We start from the raw sequence: 19,821 nt of genomic DNA on the forward strand, positions 1-19,821 counted from the left end.
CAGCAAAAACAGGCTTACCTCACCCTAATTACATAACATACATGGCCTATTGCTCTCTATCAGTCTACCCAAGAAATGCAACATTTAAGGTCTTAGCTGGTTGCTACAAGTTCAAAACTCATGGCTCTAAGAAGCCTCTCTTGGACTCCGATACCAATAATTTGGAGCTTTCACCACTGTGACTAAGCCAAGTGTTACTGCCTCTGTTTTCTGACTGATGTATGGAGAAACACATGAACCTGACCTTTGAAGAGTTTGTAAGTAAGCCAGTTTTCACTGACCAGATGTGTGGTCCTTTTCAATGGTAAGGGGAGAGGAAAGTTTTGGAACTCATGAGGGTATATTTTTAAGATCTAACAACCTATATTTCCACGCCTTTGCTGAATATTTTGTGATTTGAAATATCTGCTGGGGTTCTCTCACCAAAGAGTACTTGCCCCAAACCTGGATCTTGGCATCCAGGGAATTCTCCCTTTTTATACTTAATTTTCCTTGCAACCTACACAAATCATCTGTCATAACTCAATCTCTTTCACAATTTTTCAGTCTTAGTATGATTGTCAGTAAATTAATGAACAGATGTTCATCGTGGAATTTTTGGAGGTCAGACTTATTATTTCCACTCTTCAGATGAAGCTTTTCAGCACTGATAGCAGACTCCTTGTAGTTATTTTTGCATGCTCTTTTGTCATCCCATAAACAGACAGAAACCATTTTGATGAAATAACACAAGCATGTGCTGGTGTTTTTTCATTTTGTTGTTTTTGATGTAGAGAGACCTAGTTATCATCACAGCTGTAATTATCAATCTCGCCATGACTAAGTCTCTCTTGAATAATGTCTCCATAGATTTCCAGACAATATTAGCCAGAGTCTAAACATGGGCATAAAACACCTTCCTGCCATTATAAGCAAGGGAGAGGGAAGAGGAAGAGAAAGGATTTCTGCTTTTCTCTTTTTTGAGATGTAAAATAGGATTTTAATCTGTGAATTGGTAGGAAAGTGCTGTTCCTGTCAAGGCAGAGTATTGTACTGAGCGTGGTTCTGCAGCTAAGGTTCATTTTCCAGCTGGAAATGAGGGTGGCGGATGAGAAAGAGTATTTGCCTCAGTATGTTGCTGTTTGTTGTGCCCATTCTCTTTCATCTGCCTCATATGGTGTGCAAACATACACGTTGCACCATCCGTGATCTGTCCAGAATTCCTCATGAATACTACCAACCTGGTGATCTTATTGTTGGCGGACTTGCTTCTCACCTCTTTACCTCTTTTGACAAAGTAGACTTCACAGAAAGGCTAACCACCCATCAACTTCTTAATACCTTGTAAATACTTCATGTATCAAGTAATCAGGTGGTACAGAAACATCCCCCAGCGCTAACCAGGCTTACTGAGAAGCCTGTTCCACTGATTTCAGAGGGATTTCCTTCCAGGCAGAGGTGTCGGGGAGGGGGGACCATTTCAGAGCTTTTGAGTTGGCTGGGAGGGAGGGAAATGGAGATCTGAATGTGTCATCAGTGAGATGAGAGAGTGAGTCTTTCATTCATGTGTTCTCTCCTCCCCACATCCCACCAAATTTCTTCCAAGAAGAGTTTCACAAGAGGAGCCACAACTTAAACTTACCTAGTTTAAGATGGAAATCCCTTCTCTGTTCTGAATATTGGACTTCACCTCTGAAAGTTTGGGGTGAAGGGTCTTAAAAGCTCACCTCTCCTTTGAGGTGAAATTCTCATTCAGTTGTTCTCATCCAAGTCAGGCTAGTCTTACATGACCCTCCCAGTTTAAAATGTGTCACATGTTAGAATATGATGATAACTACTCCATTAAGCCTGGCTACCTGCCTCTCTGCATTTCGATACAGCCTTTTTGTTGGATCAGCTCAGTACCTGTAAATAACCGATTTGTATATGTCTAAGCCCAAAGGGCAGTCTGTACACTTTATTTTTATCATGTTAGTTCTTTGGATGAAGGGGGTATATTATTATTATTATTATTATTATTATTATTATTATTATTATTATTATTATTAATCAGCTTCATGGTTTTGAAATATTTTAAGGCTTCTGTTGATGTCTCTGTGTGACTGTCAATGTCTGTAGCCTTGTGCTGTCACTATGGTGCAGGCTTGTTCAATGACAGAGGACTGGTGACAGGGGAAGAGAGGGAATTTCATTTATAGACAGGGCTGGATCAGGTCCATTTATTCCAATTGGCCTGGGCAACAACAGACTAATTGGCTGAAGGTTCTGATCAGCCAAGAAATGGCAGTTTACTGTCATTTGGGGCAGTTGGGAAATGGCAGTTAACTGTCAGTTAACTGTAAGGAGGGAGGTGTGAGGGAAAAACCAAAGCAAGCTGAGGTGAAAGTGGACAGCTGAGGCTTAAATATTAAGCTATATTTTGTGTTGAAGATCAGAACAAGTGAGCTGGTGTCTACTTTAAGGTAGGAGGCTGCTCAGTTCTTACCACTCAATTGACATTTAAATATGAACCTACCAAAATTTGCTTGCTCTAAAAAGGTATCTAAACCAAAACAGAGCCTTCATTTGAAATTTATATTCCTCCAGATTTTGCAGTGCAATCTTCTAGCCAAGTCATGTATGCAAAAATTCCTATACAGATGTAAAGTTTCCGTAAAGATGCATATACAGTGGTACCTTGGGTTAAGAACTTAATTTGTTCTGGAAGTCCGTTCTTAACCTGAAACTGTTTGTAACCTGAGCTACCACTTTAGCTTATGGGGCCTTCTGCTGCCACTGTGCCGCTGCCACACGATTTCTGTTCTCATCCTGAAGCAAAGTTCTTAATCCGAGGTACTATTTCTGGGTTAGCGGAGACTTTAAACTGAAGCGTCTGTAACCTGAGGCATCTGTAACCTGAGGTACCACTGTATTAATAAAAGTGAACTACAAGTATAAAAGTGGGATGTATTCCTTCAGGGGAAACTCCTTGGCATATATAATAGGACACAATTTCAACTAAAATGCTGAAGAATTGTCAAGCCTCCCCCCCCCCCTTTTAAATTGCATAGCATATGTTTCAAATATATAGCATGAAATTCTCATTGCAGTGTTGTGCCAAAGAACTACCAGCATATTCTGGCCTTGATATTTGCTGTCAAGGAGATCAATGAGAACCCCAAGATCTTACCAAATATCACCTTAGGATTCCACATCTATGACAGTTACTTCAGTGAAAGGATGACCTACCGGGCTGCTCTGAATCTTCCCTCCACATTTATACCCAACTACAAGTGCGACACCCAGAAACACCTGGTGGCAGTTATTGGGGGGCTGGACTTTGATACCTCCCTCTACATGGCAGACATATTGAGCATCTACAAGATTCCCCAGGTAAGATACTGCCTTGGACTCTTCACACTCAATCACCATGATCTTTTCTATCCAAAAACGTTTGTAGAGTTGTGGCTGAAAAAGGAGGGTGGTCCTGCTCTTCACAAAATGTGTTTCCTGTGGGCCTTGCAAATTAAATAACCTGTGTAGCACAAAAAAAATAGTAGTGAGCCATCAGCAGCCTTTTAACATGTCTGCTCTAGATCAGCAGCCTTCTCTCGCCTTCTTAAACACACTTGCCTTTTCTTTCTGCTCTAGGTCTGAGCAGTGCCTCCCCTGACTTCTCTAACTAGCCTGGTGTCCCAAGTGCAGTGGGAGTGATGTGGTCCTATTGGTATATTGAAGGAGGATTCAATGGCAGGACCAGTTGGTTTCTATCTCAGGCAGCAGAATGTATTAGGTGTGACCTGGCCTCACCCAATAAACCAAGAAGTGTGGGTGGTATGGGAGAAGATGGCCCTCTAGATATATGAGGTTCAGACAATTTAGAGCTTTGAAAGGTCAATACTAGGATTTTCAATAGGTGACTTTCTCTTTATGTTTGGAAATGGTCCTGTACAGAACTTCTACTGAGGCATGCAGAGAATGGTCTCGATTGGCCAACAAACGTTGCACTTTGGCTGATGTGTTGGCAGAAAGGTCCCCTCTTTCACCGGAGGTGAAGGAGGCAAGACCTACACAAGATTGGCAACAGCAGCTTACTACTCTAGGGCCTTTACACCCTCATGCATTAACTAGAGCTAAACATGCTAGTTATATAAGGCTGTAACTTATCCACGGTTGGGGCTCAGGAAACACCCCCCCACCCCCACCCCATTCCTGCTTTCCGTCCTCCTGACTGAGAAGGTACTGTGCTCATGGCAGATAGCTCATCGCACCTCGCTTCCTTACTCCAACTCCTAAAAAAAACAAAACACCTCCACATTCCATTCTGCAAATTGACATTACTTCCAACTTTGCCTGTGGCTTACTGGCTGAAGACTGAAGCTGCTCTTTTGCAAATCTGGAAGCCTGCCTGTCAGGAGGCAGCTGTGCACACGTTCTGGCATTTGTGTGTGATTCTGTGCGTCTGTAGTACAACAGAGGCTTGGAAAGTAGGGGAAGGCAGGACGTCATAAAATGTGGAGGTGAAATGTTGTGATTAAACAAAGGGGATGAAATGGAGAAGGAAAATAGGGAGAGGGACAGCAGCAGGGTAGGAAAGCAAGGAGAATGAACTGGAGACAGAAGATGAGAAGAAAGGAGAGCAAAGCAGGGCAGCACTCCATGGAGGCCAAATCGGCCACCCTCCCAACTTTCTGGAGTACCCTTCCTGAGGCAACTGGCTCATCTTGTCTCCATGGCAGGCAGGCCCTGAATACACATACAATCCTTCTTCTACATTTAAGAATTATGCCTCTTTATTCCCTTTAGCTCACTTATGGTTCCTTTGCTCCAGAAGATCCTGGTCAAAGCCATTCTACTTCCTTCTATAGGATGGTGCCCAATGAAGCCCATCAGTACACTGGGATTGTTGAGTTACTTCTGCACTTTGGTTGGACATGGGTTGGGCTGCTCGCAGTGGATAATGACAGTGGAGAGAGATTTATTCAGACCCTGAAACCTCTGCTCTCCCAGAAAGGCATTTGCTTGGCCTTCTCAGAGACAACCCTGAAAATCACATATTTGGCAGAGTTTTATGATTTGCAGACTGACTTAATCCAAATCTATCATGTTATTATGGAAAGTGAAGCCAAGGTTGTTGTTTTCTATGGAGGAACAACATCCATGGTTCGCTTGCGAATAATGCTAGTGCTAGGTGAAATGGAAAATATTAATGAAATATCTGTGTGCAAGGTGTGGATTCTGACAGCACAGGTGGATTTCACAGCATTGACCTATCAAATGAGCATGGATATTCAAGTCTTCCACGGTTCCCTCTCCTTTGCAGTTTATTCAAATGTGGTACAAGGATTCAAAGCCTTTCTTCAGGCACAAAATCCTTTTGAGGAGAATGGAAATGGCTTTGTCAAGCAGTTCTGGGCACAGGTATTTCTCTGTTTATTTCCAAACTCCAATACAGAGGAGCAGGCCAGTGGAGCCTGCACTGGCGAGGAGAAGCTGGAAAATCTCCCTTCGTCTGGCTTTGAGATGAGCATAACAAGCCACAGCTATAGCATCTATAATGCTGTTTATGCCACAGCACACGCTCTACATGCCATGTTCTTGCCCGGGACCAAATACAGGGCAGTAGTGAAAGGAGGGATGCAGAAGCTTCAGAAACTGCAGCCTTGGCAGGTAATGCCTATTATAACATACAAGTTATTTGACATGGGCAGTGAAATGGAGAAGAGTACACTGAAAATTTTCAAGTACTGACTGTAGACTAGGATCCTTAACGTACAGAGATAAGTTGCTCCTCCAGTTGTTAAGCAGTAGGTGTGAATCCTGCACTCTGCTGCTTCTTTGTTTTTGTTTTTTTTAATATTTTTTATTAAGTTTTCCATTTAACAATCCAATCATATCACATTCATTATTCCGAATTATACCAATACATATCATAAAGTCCAAATATTTTGCCAAATTATAAATTTTTGTTGGGCGTTCCCATGCTTCGAGTTCAGTAAGGGTCCAGTCATCTCATATTTCTGCTGCTTTTAGTGTTCACCAGTCCCATCTTTTGATCTTCTTGCTGTTATCCTTTTTCTTCTTAATAGCCTCTGAGTTGTTTCCACAGGCGAGTTAAAGTAAGCATTATTATGCTTCTGTGTGAACTTTGTAAGGCTCTCCCTTTTTTAAAAGCTGGGAAGTCGTTTGTTTGCAATAAATCTTCACACGCTGATCCAAAAGTCCTGCTCGGGCGGCAGGCGCCATCTTTCTCAGTTCCGATGTAATAGAATCTAAGGGTCTGCTCATTAATTTTCCCAGACAAGTTGCGCCATAAATCAGTCTTTCCAGGGAAGATTTGCCATCGAATTTAGAATACAAACATGATAACAGAGCAATGGCTCGCCTCCTCCTCTGATAATTAATCTTGCAATATAGTCTCGTAATGGCGGATCCGGATTAAAAACTGCGTCACAAGAGGGCCTCTTATTTTCTTTCCAAATCTTTCACAAAACAAAGGCTTTAGTTGATATTCACATGTAGGCTGAGTTTCCCCAAAGCCAAAAGGCTTTGTTGCCCATTTCCTCCCAAAGTGAAGGGAAGTGACATAGACGAAGCCTGATAGGACAGCTTACTCCATGGCATTAACCCCCTTCATACGTTGATTAGATGTCTGCATGATGCTTATATGAGGCTGGTTACCCTACAATTCTCTTCCATGGGATGTGACATATCCAGGCAGTGGGAACTGGTCTGGAATGCATTAGGATTTTCCCTGTAGGAAAGAAAGGAAATATTTGGCCAACTATGGGAATGCTCGCCTTACGAACCAATTCCAATGAGTGGATTCTGTTTGAATAGCAGTACCTGCCAGTACTGAACGTTGGAGGCATCCTGAGTGTCAGTAAGGAGAGACATATGCATTACTTCATAGTTCCTATATTTCCTCCAATGCAGCTCCATCCCTTCCTTAGGAGTGTCTCCTTTAACAACTCTGCTGGAGAAACGGTATCTTTCAGTGAGAGCAGGGAAGTAGAAGCTGGCTTTGATATTGCCAACATAGTCACTTTTCCAAATAACTCCTTCAGGAGAGTCAAGGTTGGAAGACTGGGTGAGGAGGCTGTCCCAGCCCAGCTGATTTCCATTGATGACAACAGAATGGTGTGGCACCACAGCTTTCACCAGGTGAGGCATAATTCCTACATCCATGAGAGAAAGGAAAAGAGAATATCTTTAACATTACATTCCAACAGATCGCGCTCCATTTGAGATATTTGTTCGCCAGATGGTCAGGTTGAGCACACTTTTTTTAAAGCATGAATAGAAAAATGAGTAGTTTGGCTCTGAATTTGGAATAAGTATTTTAGTGTCTTCCTATTTCTACTTGGGGGTTGGGGAAAATACTACTAATTTCTGTGTGCTAAAATGTTTATGTGTTTATTTATATGGGCAGGTTTCACCCATTTCGCTATGTAACTCAAATTGCCCTCCTGGTTCCAGGAAGGAAAAGAAAGAGGGGGAGCCATTCTGCTGCTATGATTGTGCTCCATGTCCTCAAGGCAAGATTTCATCCCAGAAAGGTAGGAGACACAATATATAGATGGTACTTTTCAAATGTATGAAGGAGACATCTGTGATATTTCTGTTTTAACCTTAAGAGTTCCACACCGGTAGCATTTGTAGTTGCTATCCAGAACATTTGAAATCTGAATATATTATTTTCTCTCCAGACATGGATGACTGTGTTGGGTGCCCCGAAGATCACTATCCACACAGAGACCAATCGCATTGCATTCCAAAGACCATCAGCTTCCTGTCTTTTAAAGAGCCTCTGGGAATGAGCTTAGCATTGTTGGCTCTTTCTCTCTTTCTCCTCACAATATTAGTCCTTGCCATCTTCATTAAACATCAGGACACACCCATTGTCAGAGCAAACAACCGGGACCTCACCTACACTCTCCTCACTTTCCTCCTGCTCTGCTTCCTCTGCCCATTGATCTTCCTCAGCCCTCCAGAAAGAGTGAGCTGCCTGCTCCGACAAATGGCTTTTGGCCTTGTTTTCACAGTGACCGTTTCTTGTGTGCTGGCCAAAACAATCACGGTGATTCTGGCCTTTGTAGCCACCAAACCAGGATCCCGAATGAGGAAGTGGGTGGGGAAAAGACTGGCAAGCATCATTGTGTTTTCTTGTTCCCTTATCCAAGCAGGCATTTGTGCTGTGTGGTTAGGAACCTCTCCCCCATTTCCTGATTCTGACATGCAGTCTGTGATGAGGGAAATCATTTTAGGCTGCAACGAAGGGTCAGTTGCCCTGTTTTACTGCGTCCTGGGCTACATGGGCTTTTTGGCCGTTTTCAGCTTTGTTGTGGCCTTTTTTGCCAGGAAACTGCCTGAGAGCTTCAATGAAGCCAAATTCATCACCTTCAGCATGTTCTTGTTTTGTAGTGTTTGGATCTCCTTTGTTCCAGTGTACCTGAGCACCAAGGGGAAATACATGGTGGCTGTGGAGATCTTCTCCATCTTGGCCTCCAGTGCTGGCTTACTGGGCTCCATCTTTGCTCCCAAATGCTACATCATTGTGTTAAGGCCTGATTTGAACTGCAAGGAGAAGTTAATAAAGAAGAAATAACAAATTAACCTATCATCTCTGTTTATTTGTTCTATCAGAATATGGGCAAATTAATCTCTCTTTTTCCACATCGTATAACCATGCTGTATTTTATCTGTTACAAGTCCTATGTGCAATTCCTTTTAAAATCCTCTGTGGTCTTTCTGAAATAGGGGTCCACAACTGTTTTCAACGTTTTGGAAACTAAGAAACTGTCATGGGTACTGCAAAGTATGAAGGCCTGACTAGAACATCAGATGGTGGTTAATTATACACTGAAAAAGAGAAAACAATACATTGGGAGGCTTAGAACGCTTCTCCTTATTCTTTTCTATGTGATTCTCCAGTAAGTAAGGTTTCAGTGGAACTGCTACTATCATGATTAATCAGTACCATTGATTTCAGTAGTTACAGGCAATATTTGCTACACAATTTCTGTTTTTTTTATTTTTTATTTTTTAGCTACTTTTCAATTTCTTTTTTATATAAATATTTATTAAAGTTTCAAAATTAATACATTATAACAAAAAAGAAAAAAGAAGAAAAAAGAACAGGAATACAAAAATACAAAAATTAAAAACAATTTAAAAACAAGAAGAAACAAAAGAACACATATGAATTCCATTTACATATTTTCTTTTACCTTAATTTCCAGACCTCCTCATACCACCCTTTCTTATATTCCAATTCAAATTGTTTGTTCAGCAAATCCTTACCATTATGTCTTACTTATTTCAAATCCTTATTTTCTATCTCTTAAGCATTACAGCTGAAAACCACTTAGTTACTTTCCAACATCTCTCTAACATTCCTTAATTTTACAGTGTTTCTGCAAGTAGTCTTTAAACTTCTTCCAATCTTCTTCCGCCGACTCTTTTCCCTGGTCTCGGATTCTGCCGGTCATTTCTGCCAGTCCCATATAGTCAATCATCTTCATCTGCCATTCTTCCAGAGTGGGTAGATCTTGTGTCTTCCAATATTTTGCGATGAGTATTCTTGCTGCTTTTGTCGCATACATAAAAAAATTTCTATCCTTCTTTGACACCAATTGGCTGACCATGCCCAGAAGAAGGCCTCTGGTTTCTTCAGAAAGGTATATTTAAATACCTTTTTCATTTCATTATAGATCATTTCCCAGAAAGCCTTAATCCTTGGGCACGTCCACCAAAGGTGAAAGAATGTACCTTCAGTCTCTTTACATTTCCAACATTTATTATCGGGCAGATGATAAATTTTTGCAAGCTTGACTGGGGTCATGTACAATCCGTAAATCATTTTCATAATATTCTCTCTCAAGGCATTACATGCCGTAAATTTCATACCGGTGGTCCATAACTGTTCCCAGTCAGCAAACATAATGTTATGTCCAACATCCTGTGCCCACTTAATCATAACAGACTTCACCGTTTCATCCTGAGTATTCCATTTCAGCAGCAAGTTATACATCTTTGACAGAATCTTGGTTTTAGGTTCTAAAAGTTCTGTTTCTAATTTTGATTTTTCCACCTGGAATCCAATTTTCTTGTCCAATTTATAAGCCTCCATTATCTGACAATAATGAAGCCAATCTCGCACTTTATTTTTTAATTTCTCAAAGCTCTGCAGTTTTAATTTGTCTCCCTCTTGTTCCAAAATTTCCCAATATTTTGGCCATTTGGACTCCATATTGAGTCTTTTATAAGCTTTCGCTTCCATTGGTGACAACCACCTTGGTGTTTTATTTTCCAGTAAATCTTTGTATCTTATCCAAACATTGAACAATGCTTTCCTGACAATGTGGTTTTTGAATGCTTTATGTACTTTAACCTTGTCGTACCACAAATATGCATGCCACCCAAAAGCATTATTAAATCCTTCTAAGTCCAAAATGTCTGTGTTCTGAAGAAGCAGCCAATCTTTCAGCCAGCAGAATGCTGCTGATTCGTAGTAAAGTTTGAGGTCTGGCAGGGCAAATCCACCCCTTTCCTTTACATCAGTTAATATCTTAAATTTTATTCTGGGCTTCTTGCCCTGCCAGACAAATCTAGAGATATCTTTCTGCCACTTCTTGAAACAGTCCATCTTGTCCACAATCTGCAATGTTTGAAACAAAAACAACATTCTAGGCAATACATTCATCTTTATGACTGCAATTCGGCCCAACAAGGAAAGCTTCAAGTTTGACCATATTTCTAAATCTTTTTTCACTTCTGTCTAACATTTTTTGTAATTATCTTTAAATAAGTTCACATTTTTTGCTGTCATATTAATCCCCAGGTATTTCACTTTCTTAACCACAGTCAAACCAGTCTCATTCTGAAACTTTTCTTTTTCAGTTGGTGTTAGATTTTTCTCTAAAACTTTAGTTTTTAACTTATTCAGTTTAAAACCTCTCACTTGACCAAATTCATGAATTAAGTCTAGAACTCTTTTGGTACTAGATTCTGGCTCCTGTAATGTCAAAATTAAGTCATCTGCATAAGCTCTCAGTTTATACTGTTTAGCTCCGACCTGTATACCTTTAACCAACTGGTCTCTCAATTTCTATACAGCTTTATATTTTTAATAAAAATCTCAAAGTGGTGTACAGCATATTAAAACAAATAAAACAATAAAACTATAGCTGGGTGATGTTCCTCCGGCCTCATGAGGAGCCTCTTCAGTAGGGCTGGTGAGTCTGGGCCTCGCCCCCTGGGCCAGGTGGAAAAGGTCTTGAGGAGAGCGACCTTCACGCCTCACAGCTGGGTGATGTTCTTCCGGCCTCATTGTTCTTACTTATAACAATGGTGGTATTGCTAATGGGCTTTGGTTCAGAAGATGGGAGTGTTTAGTTCTGAATGAATATTTTGGAGAAAAAGCATTTTGAACATGAGTACAATAAAAGTCCTTTTAATTAGAAAATACAATATTATCTCACATTCTTTGAAAAATGGTGGAACAAGAAGATTGGTAAATAAAAAGACTATTTTATTCCATGACCCACTATGAATACTGAATTTGTTGTTGTTGTTTAGTCGTTTAGTCGTGTCCGACTCTTCGTGACCCCATGGACCAGAGAACGCCAGGCACTCCTGTCCTCCACTGCCCCCCGCAGCTTGGTCAGACTCATGCTGGTAACCTCGAAAACACTATCTAACCATCTCATCCTCTGTCGCCCCCTTCTCCTTGTGCCCTCCATCTTTCCCAACATCAGGGTCTTCTCCAGGGAGTCTTCTCTTCTCATGAGGTGGCCAAAGTACTGGAGCCTCAGCTTCACAATCTGTCCTTCCAGTGAGCACTCAGGGCTGATTTCCTTCAGAATGGAGAGGTTTGATCTTCTTGCAGTCCATGGGACTCTCAAGAGTCTCCTCCAGCACCACAATTCAAAAGCATCAATTCTTCGGCAATCAGCCTTCTTTATGGTCCAGCTCTCACTTCCATACATCACTACTGGGAAAACCATAGCTTTAACTATACGGACCTTTGTTGGCAAGGTGATGTCTCTACTTCTCAAGATGCTGTCTAGGCCTGTCATTGCCCTTCTCCCAAGAAGCAGGCGTCTTTTAATTTCGTAGCTGCTGTCACCATCTGCAGTGATCATGGAGCCCAAGTAAGTAAAATCTCTCACTGCCTCCATTTCTTCCCCTTCTATTTGCCAGGAGGTGATGGGACCAGTAGCCATGATCTTCGTTTTTTTGATGTTGAGCTTCAGACCATATTTTGCACTCTCCTCTTTCACTCTCAATAAAAGGTTCTTTAATTCCTCCTCACTTTCTGCCATCAAGGTTGTGTCATCTGCATATCTGAGGTTGTTGATATTTCTTCCGGCAATCTTAATTCCGGCTAGGGATTCATCCAGCCCAGCCTTTCGCATGATGAATTCTGCATATAAGTTAAATAAGCAGGGAGACAAAATGCAGCCTTGTCGTACTCCTTTCCCAATTTTGAACCAGTCAGTTGTTCCATATCCAGTTCTAACTGTAGCTTCTTGTCCCACATAGAGATTTCTCAGGAGACAGATGAGGTGATCAGGCACTCCCATTTCTTTAAGAACTTGCCATAGTTTGCCATGGTCGACACAGTCAAAGGCTTTTGCATAGTCAATGAAGCAGAAGTAAATGTCTTTCTGGAACTCTCTAGCTTTCTCCATAATCCAGCGCATGTTTGCAATTTGGTCTCTGGTTCCTCTGCCTCTTCTAAATCCAGCTTGCACTTCTGGGAGTTCTCGGTCCACATACTGCTTGAGCCTTCCTTGTAGAATTTTAAGCATAACCTTGCTAGCGTGAGAAATTAGTGCAATTGTGCGATAGTTGGAGCATTCTTTGGCACTGCCCTTCTTTGGGATTGGGATGTAGACTGATCTTCTCCAATCTTCTGGCCACTGCTGAGCTTTCCAAACTTGCTGGCATATTGAGTGTAGCACCTTAACAGCATCATCTTTTAAAATTTTAAATAGTTCAGCTGGAATACCATCACTTCCACTGGCCTTGTTATTTGCAGTGCTTTCTAAGGCCCATTTGACTTCACTCTCCAGGATGTCTGGCTCAAGGTCAGCAACCACACTACCTGGGGTATATGAGACATCCGTTTCTTTCTGGTATAATTCCTCTGTGTATTCTTGCCACCTCTTCTTGATGTCTTCTGCTTCTGTTAGGTCCTTTCCACTTTTGTCCTTTATTATGGAAATCTTTGTATGAAATGTTCCTTTCATATCTCCAATTTTCTTGAACAGATCTCTGGTTCTTCCCATTCTATTGCTTTCCTCTATTTCTTTGCATTGCTTGTTTAAGAAGGTCTTCTTGTCTCTCCTTGCTATTCTTTGGAAATCTGCATTCAATTTCCTGTATGTTTCACGATCTCCCTTGCATTTTGCTTGCCTTCTCTCCCCCGCTATTTGTAAGGCCTCATTGGACAGCCACTTTGCTTTCTTGCATTTCCTTTTCATTGGGATGGTTTTCGTTGCTGCCTCCTGTATAATGTTACGAGCCTCCATCCATAGTTCTTCAGGCACTCTGTCCACCAAATCTAAATCCTTAAACCTGTTCCTCACTTCCACTGTGTATTCATAAGGGATTTGACTTAGATTGTATCTTACCGGCCCAATGGTTTTTCCTACTTTCTTCAGTTTAAGCTTGAATTTTGCTATAAGAAGCTGATGATCTGAGCCACAGTCAGCTCCAGGTCTTGTTTTTGCTGACTGTATAGAGCTTCTCCATCTTTGGCTGCAGAGAATATAATCAATCTGATTTCGATGCTGCCCATCTGGTGATGTCCATGTGTAGAGTCGTCTCTTGTGTTGTTGGAAAAGCGTGTTTGTGATGACCAGCTTGTTCTCTTGACAGAACTCTATTAGCCTTTGCCCTGCTTCGTTTTGATCTCCAAGGCCAAACTTGCCAGTTGTTCCTTTTATCTCTTGACTCCCTACTTTAGCATTCCAATCCCCTATAATGAGAAGAACATCCTTCTTTGGTGTCACTTCTATAAGGTGTTGTAAGTCTTCATAGAATTGGTCAATTTCAGTTTCTTCAGCACCAGTAGTTGGTGCATAAACTTGGATTACTGTGATGTTAAAAGGTCTGCCTTGGATTCGTATCGAGATCATTCTATCATTTTTGAGATTGCATCCCAGTACAGCTTTTGCCACTCTTTTGTTGACTATGAGGGCCACTCCATTTCTTTTACGGGTTTCTTGCCCACAGTAGTAGATATGATGGTCATCCAAACTGAATTCACCCATTCCCGTCCATTTTAGTTCACTGATGCCCAGGATGTCAATATTTATTCTTGCCATCTCATTTTTGACCACCTCCAACTTACCCATGTTCATGGTTCTTACATTCCAGGTTCCTATGCAATATTTTTCTTTACAGCATTGGACTTTCCTTTCGCTTCCAGGCATATCCGCAACTGAGCGTCCTTTCGGCTTTGGCCCAGCCGCTTCATCAGCTCTGGATCTACTTGTACTTGCCCTCCCCTCTTCCCCAGTAGCATGTTGGACGCCTTCCGACCTGAGGGGCTCATCTTCCAGCGTCATAACTTTTATATGCCTGTTGTCTTTGTCCATGGAGTTTTCTTGGCAGGGATACTGGAGTGGCTTGCCGGTTTCCCCTCCAGGTGGATCACGTTTGGTCAAAACTCTCCACTATGACCTGTTCATCTTGGGTGCCCTGCTCGGCATAGTTCATAGCTTCTCTGAGTTCTTCAAGCCCCTTCGCCACGGCAAGGCAGTGATCCATGAAGGGGTGAATACTGAATACATCTGGGCAATTGTAAAGTTAATTCTCTCTTACATCTTGATATCTCAAATACATTAATTAACCATTCTTTTTGTATTTGCTAATCATTTTTTCTTTATTACATCTATATATTGCCCCTTAGAATTGCCTTAGAATTACATTTAAGGAAGATACCAAGGTGCTCTTGGAATTTTAGCAGTCCCCAAAACAGCAAAAACTAGCTTACCTCACCCTAATTACATAACATACATGGCCTATTGCTCTCTATCAGTCTACCCAAGAAGTGCAACATTTAAGGTCTTAGCTGGTTGCTACAAGTTCAAAACTCATGGCTCTAAGAAGCCTCTCTTGGAGCTTTCACCGCTGTAACTAAGCTAAGTGCTACTGCCTGTGTTTTCTGACTGGTGTATGGAGAAACACATGAACCTGACTGTCAGGGAACTGACATCAGAGCGAGAAGCGGAGGCAGGGCTCCAGAGCGATGCCGGAGAGGGAACCAGTCTGGGGGAAGGAATTCAGTGTGACACCAATAGAGAGGAGCTGGAGGAATCGGTGTCAGGGCTCCAAGACCCTTCAACCGAAACCAGCGGAGAGAGCGCTGGCACGCCCTTGCCATCCCCTTACTTGCGCAGACGCGTTCCGCGCAGGGAACATAGGCGGAGACTTGGGGTCAAGCAGCTTTTATGCTGGAAGAGATTCAAGAAACGCCCACTGGCAGATTCTGCAAGTGACTAACAGGTCACGGAGGGCGAGCTCTAACCCTGAACATGTTTGAGCAAACCACCTAATCGAAGTGGAGGCAGTTTACGCACGAGTAACCACACAATACCATTACAGCAATCTGCCAGTCGCTTGCTGTTACTCGTGAGTAAGCAGTGGAAACATGAGCCAGACAGGAGGCGCCGGGGCAGCGGAGGCAGCTGCGGGGGCGCAGGACCTGGTGAAGAGGAACCAGGAGCTGGAACGGCATGTAGCACTGCTGATGGCGCGGCTGGACGAGAGGCGCACCCAGGACGCGCAGGTGAGACCCACCCCAGTGGCAAAGAAGGTGCCCGGACTGGTACACAAGTTTGGGGGAAAACCCCAAGAATATAATGGATTCCGGACAGAAATAGAGTACGCACTGCAGCTGCAGCATGATGATTTTGCTGACGAGGCGGCGCAAGTGGCTTACATCGTGGGGCATCTTGAGGGCAGCGCGAGGGAATGGGTTAGACCCCTAATGGCCGCGCATAACCCCGCCATGAAGGACGTCCGGAAGTTTTTTCAGGCGATGGACGCTATGTATTCCAGCCAATTGGGGGAGAGTGTGACCCAACGGGAGCTGATGAGATGTAAGCAGGGGGACCTTTCCGTTAGAGACTATTGGTCCCGCTTTGCGATGCTAATACACAGGCTCGAATGGGATATGGACAGCCCGCCCATACGAATGCTGTTTGAGGAGGGGTTGTCCCCAGCCGTTAAAGATGAGCTCTCCCGCGCGCCCCGCCCGGAGACTATGGATCAGCTGACAAAATCTGCGCTGGCGATAGGCTCTCGCCAGGAAGCGCGCGCTTTGGAAAGGCGGGAAGGGAGAGGGGAGCGTTGCCCTGACTACCGCATTCCTGAGATGCCAAGGCAGCCTTCCAATGACGTGGTGCCAATGGAAATTGATGGGGCGCGCGCACGCGAGGTGCCGAGCGCCCAACAAATAGTCAAAAGGGAAGCAAAGGCTGGGAGAAACTCCAAGAAATGTTTCCTCTGCCAACGGCCAGGACACTTTGCCAGGGTCTGCCCAGAAAGAAAGGCTTGGCAAGGGATGGTGGGGGCCGCTGGAAATGAGGGGGAGGGGGCAGAAGACAAGGTGCAGGAAAACGCCAGCGCTTGACTGCCCACAGGGGGGCGCAGCAGCCAAGCGAGCAACTAATTGAAGTGCCCCAACCGGACCCACCCAAGGTTTCTATAGCGATAGAGGTGACGCTAGAACTCCCAAATGGGCACCCAGTCAAGGTGAAGGCAATGTTGGACTCAGGGAGCTCCTGTAATTTTTTTAGTAAGGAGTTTGCGCTGGAGCACCAGATCCACTTGCTGCCACTGGATTTCCCACTCCAAGTCACCACGATAGATGGCAGAGAGTTGCTAGGGGGAGAGGTGACACATCAAACCCCGCCAATGAGAATGAGTGTGTCCAGGCACACAGAAACCATAGCCTTTCATGTGGCCACACTGGCGGGACCCCCAATAATACTGGGGATGAGCTGGCTAGTGCTACATGATCCAGTGGTGGCGTGGCACCAACGCACGGTCACCTTCGGGTCAGCCCACTGTTTGGAACACTGTCTAGGAGGGGAGAAGCCCAGGGTGAGGTTGGCCAGAGCAGCAGCAACCACGCTGGAGCAGAAAGGGAAGGTGCCGCCACAGTACGCAGACTTACAAGAGGTCTTCAGCGAGAGGGAAGCGGACAGGCTGCCGCCACATAGGCCCTTCGACTGCCAAATCAACCTTCTCCCTGGAGCACAGCTGCCGGTGGGTAAGCTGTATGCCATGTCCGACAGAGAGATGCAGGAGTTGCGAGACTTTATAGACAAGAACTTGAAAAGGGGGTTTATAAGAGAATCTAAGGCAGTGGGGGGCAGCCCTGTGTTTTTTGTGGATAAAAAACACACGGATCAGCTGAGGCTCATCGTGGACTTTCGAAGGTTAAACCTGGTATCAGAACCCGTGACCTTCCCAATGCCCAGAATTGATGATATTCTGACCAGGGTAAGGAAGGGTAAGATTTTTACCAAGCTGGACCTTAGGGGGGCCTACAATCTGATTCGAATGAGAGAGGGGGACGAATGGAAAACCACCATGTTCACCCCCCTGGGGGCCTTTGAATATTTGGTTATGCCATTTGGATTACAGTCAGGCTCTGCCTGTTTTCAAAGCTTCATGCACCATGTGCTGGGTCCCCTGCTGTACAAGAACTGCGTAGCATTTCTGGACGACGTACTGATCTATTCGGACAATGAAAAACAGCATGTCCAGGACGTCAGGGAAGTGCTGAAAAGGCTACGAGAGCACCAACTGTGGGTCAAGCTGGAAAAGTGCCAGTTTCACGCCAAGGAAGTGGAATTTCTGGGATACAGGTTGTCAGACAGAGGTCTAGCCATGGACCCCGGCAAGGTGCAGGCAGTGCTGGAATGGAAGGCTCCCAAAACCCGGAAGGATGTGCAGAGGTTCCTAGGGTTCAGCAACTTCTACCGGAAGTTCATCAAGAACTTCGCCCACTTAACCGCACCCATCACGGATTGTCTCAGTAGCAAAAAGAAGTTCGTCTGGACGGAAGGGGCCCAACGTGCCTTCGAGGGGCTAAAGCAGGTGTTCGCCTCGGAGGAACAGCTCCTGCATGTGGATCTGGAGAAACCGATGAGGCTAGAGACCGACGCGTCGGACAGAGCAATAGGAGCGGTGTTGCTCCAGCCGGGACCGGCCCAAGACACATGGAGGCCGTGCGCCTTCTACTCAAGGAAGCTGAACGAATCGGAACAGAACTACACGGTGTACGATCGTGAACTGTTAGCTATTTATGCCGCGTTTCGCCAGTGGAGACATCTCCTGATAGGGGCTCAGCACAAGATCCAGGTTTGCACTGACCACAAGAACTTGGAATACTGGAGGACAGCGCGAGTGCTCAACCAGCGACAGATTCGGTGGGCACAGGAGTTCTCCAAGTTCTTCTTTGAGATCAAGTACGTGCCAGGGCAAGAGAACGTGAGAGCAGACGCGCTTTCACGGAAACCAGAGTACACGGAAGGAGGAAGACCACCGGACGCTCGACATGTGTTCCCTGAGGAACGATGGGTTTGTGGGGGGGCGTTGGTTGGGAAACGAGAACTAACCGAGTTGATTCGCCAGGATGAATTTGCCCAAACCAGAATCAGGGAACTAAGGGAAAATGGGAGAGACCGGGGGGACTTCGAGGTAAGGGAAGGGTTATTGTATTACAAGGGAGCAATGTATGTGCCCTGGGGGGGCCTTACGGGAAAGGGTGCTCCGACAACTTCACGACAACCCCACAGCGGGACACTTTGGGCAACACAAGACCATGTTACTGGTCACTAGGGAGTTTTGGTGGCCGAAGGTGAGGGAAGATGTACGAGAGTATGTACGAGGGTGTGACCGCTGCCAAAGAGCCAAGGGGGAGCGGGCAGCCCCGGCAGGGTTACTAGAACCCTTGCCCACGCCGGGGAGACCCTGGGAGGTGGTATCAATAGATTTCATGACAGATTTGCCCAAATCCAGAGGTAAGACAGCAGTCATGGTAGTAGTAGATCTGCTAACCAAGATGTGCCATTTTATATCATGCTCTCATGCGGTGACAGCCGAGGAAACTGCACAACTGTTTGTTACTCACATCTTCAGGTTGCATGGAGCTCCTTCAAGGGTTATCTCTGATCGAGGGAAACAATTTACCTCGAGGTTCTGGAGGAAGCTTATGAGCTTATTGCAGGTGGAGGTGGGATTCTCGACGGCGAGGCACCCGGAAACTAACGGGCAGGCAGAGAGGGCGAACAGCATATTGCAGCAATATCTCCGCTGTTACGTCAACGAGAGGCAGAACGACTGGGTAGATAAGCTAGCACTGGCCGAGTTTGCGTATAACAATGCGGAGCATGTGTCCACGGGGATGAGCCCATTCTTGGCTAATTATGGGTGTCACCCCAGGGCCTTTCCCGGGAGGGGGGAGGAAGAGTGGAGCGTGCCCGCCGCAGAGCAGTTCATGGAAGAAATGGAAGCACTGCACCAGCAGCTTAAGATGAATCTGGAAAGGGCCAAGGAAGAGTACAAGAGGCAAGCGGATAAACGTCGCCGGGAAGGGGAGACCATTAGGGTGGGGGACCGGGTGTGGTTATCCACTCAAGGATTGCCCTTCAAGGGTGGGTGTAAGAAACTCCGGCCGAAGCGGCTGGGGCCTTTCGAGGTGATACACCAAGTCAACCCGGTGGCATTCAGGCTCAAGTTGCCAGACAACATGAAAATCCACCCGGTATTTCATAGGTCACTGCTCTCGCCATACCGAGGGGAGTGGAGAGTCCGGGAGGTAGGAGGAGAAGGGCT

The 19,821-nt window shown here is 44.7% G+C and overlaps 2 protein-coding genes and 1 long non-coding RNA gene across 13 annotated transcripts in view; 2 read left to right on the plus strand and 1 right to left on the minus strand.

The window, feature by feature from the left end:
• LOC307200595 (uncharacterized protein) overlaps positions 1-19,821 on the plus strand; it is a 188,433-nt gene that overhangs the window by 163,993 nt on the left and 4,619 nt on the right. Inside the window, exons 31-35 of one of the 11 annotated variants that reach the window (XM_079949155.1) lie at positions 3,164-3,351; positions 4,765-5,628; positions 6,895-7,122; positions 7,391-7,517; positions 7,668-8,574. In XM_079949155.1, coding sequence (XP_079805281.1) covers positions 3,164-3,351; positions 4,765-5,628; positions 6,895-7,122; positions 7,391-7,517; positions 7,668-8,566 — 2,306 coding nt within the window. In that variant the 3' untranslated portion in view covers positions 8,567-8,574. Of the gene's footprint in view, positions 1-3,163; positions 3,352-3,609; positions 5,629-6,894; positions 7,123-7,390; positions 7,518-7,667; positions 8,575-19,821 lie in introns of those variants that run through there. The other 10 variants (XM_079949168.1, XM_079949164.1, XM_079949156.1 and 7 more) reach the window with 10 other exon arrangements.
• Positions 1-19,821, plus strand: part of LOC307200761 (vomeronasal type-2 receptor 26-like) — a gene marked incomplete at its 3' end in the record, with an annotated part of 27,146 nt that continues 7,325 nt past the window's right edge. Inside the window, exon 1 of the mRNA XM_079949657.1 lies at positions 1-269. The remainder of the gene's footprint in view (positions 270-19,821) is intronic.
• LOC307201183 overlaps positions 7,053-19,821 on the minus strand; it is an 18,195-nt gene continuing 5,426 nt past the window's right edge. The window contains exons 2-3 of the long non-coding RNA XR_013832622.1: positions 8,359-8,535; positions 7,053-7,136 (exon numbers count right to left, since the gene is read on the minus strand). This is a non-coding gene — a long non-coding RNA (uncharacterized lncRNA). The remainder of the gene's footprint in view (positions 7,137-8,358; positions 8,536-19,821) is intronic.

This window comes from Podarcis cretensis (genome assembly GCF_951804945.1).
Source record: "Podarcis cretensis genome assembly, chromosome: 13".
In the NCBI taxonomy this organism is placed as follows: domain Eukaryota; kingdom Metazoa; phylum Chordata; class Lepidosauria; order Squamata; family Lacertidae; genus Podarcis; species Podarcis cretensis.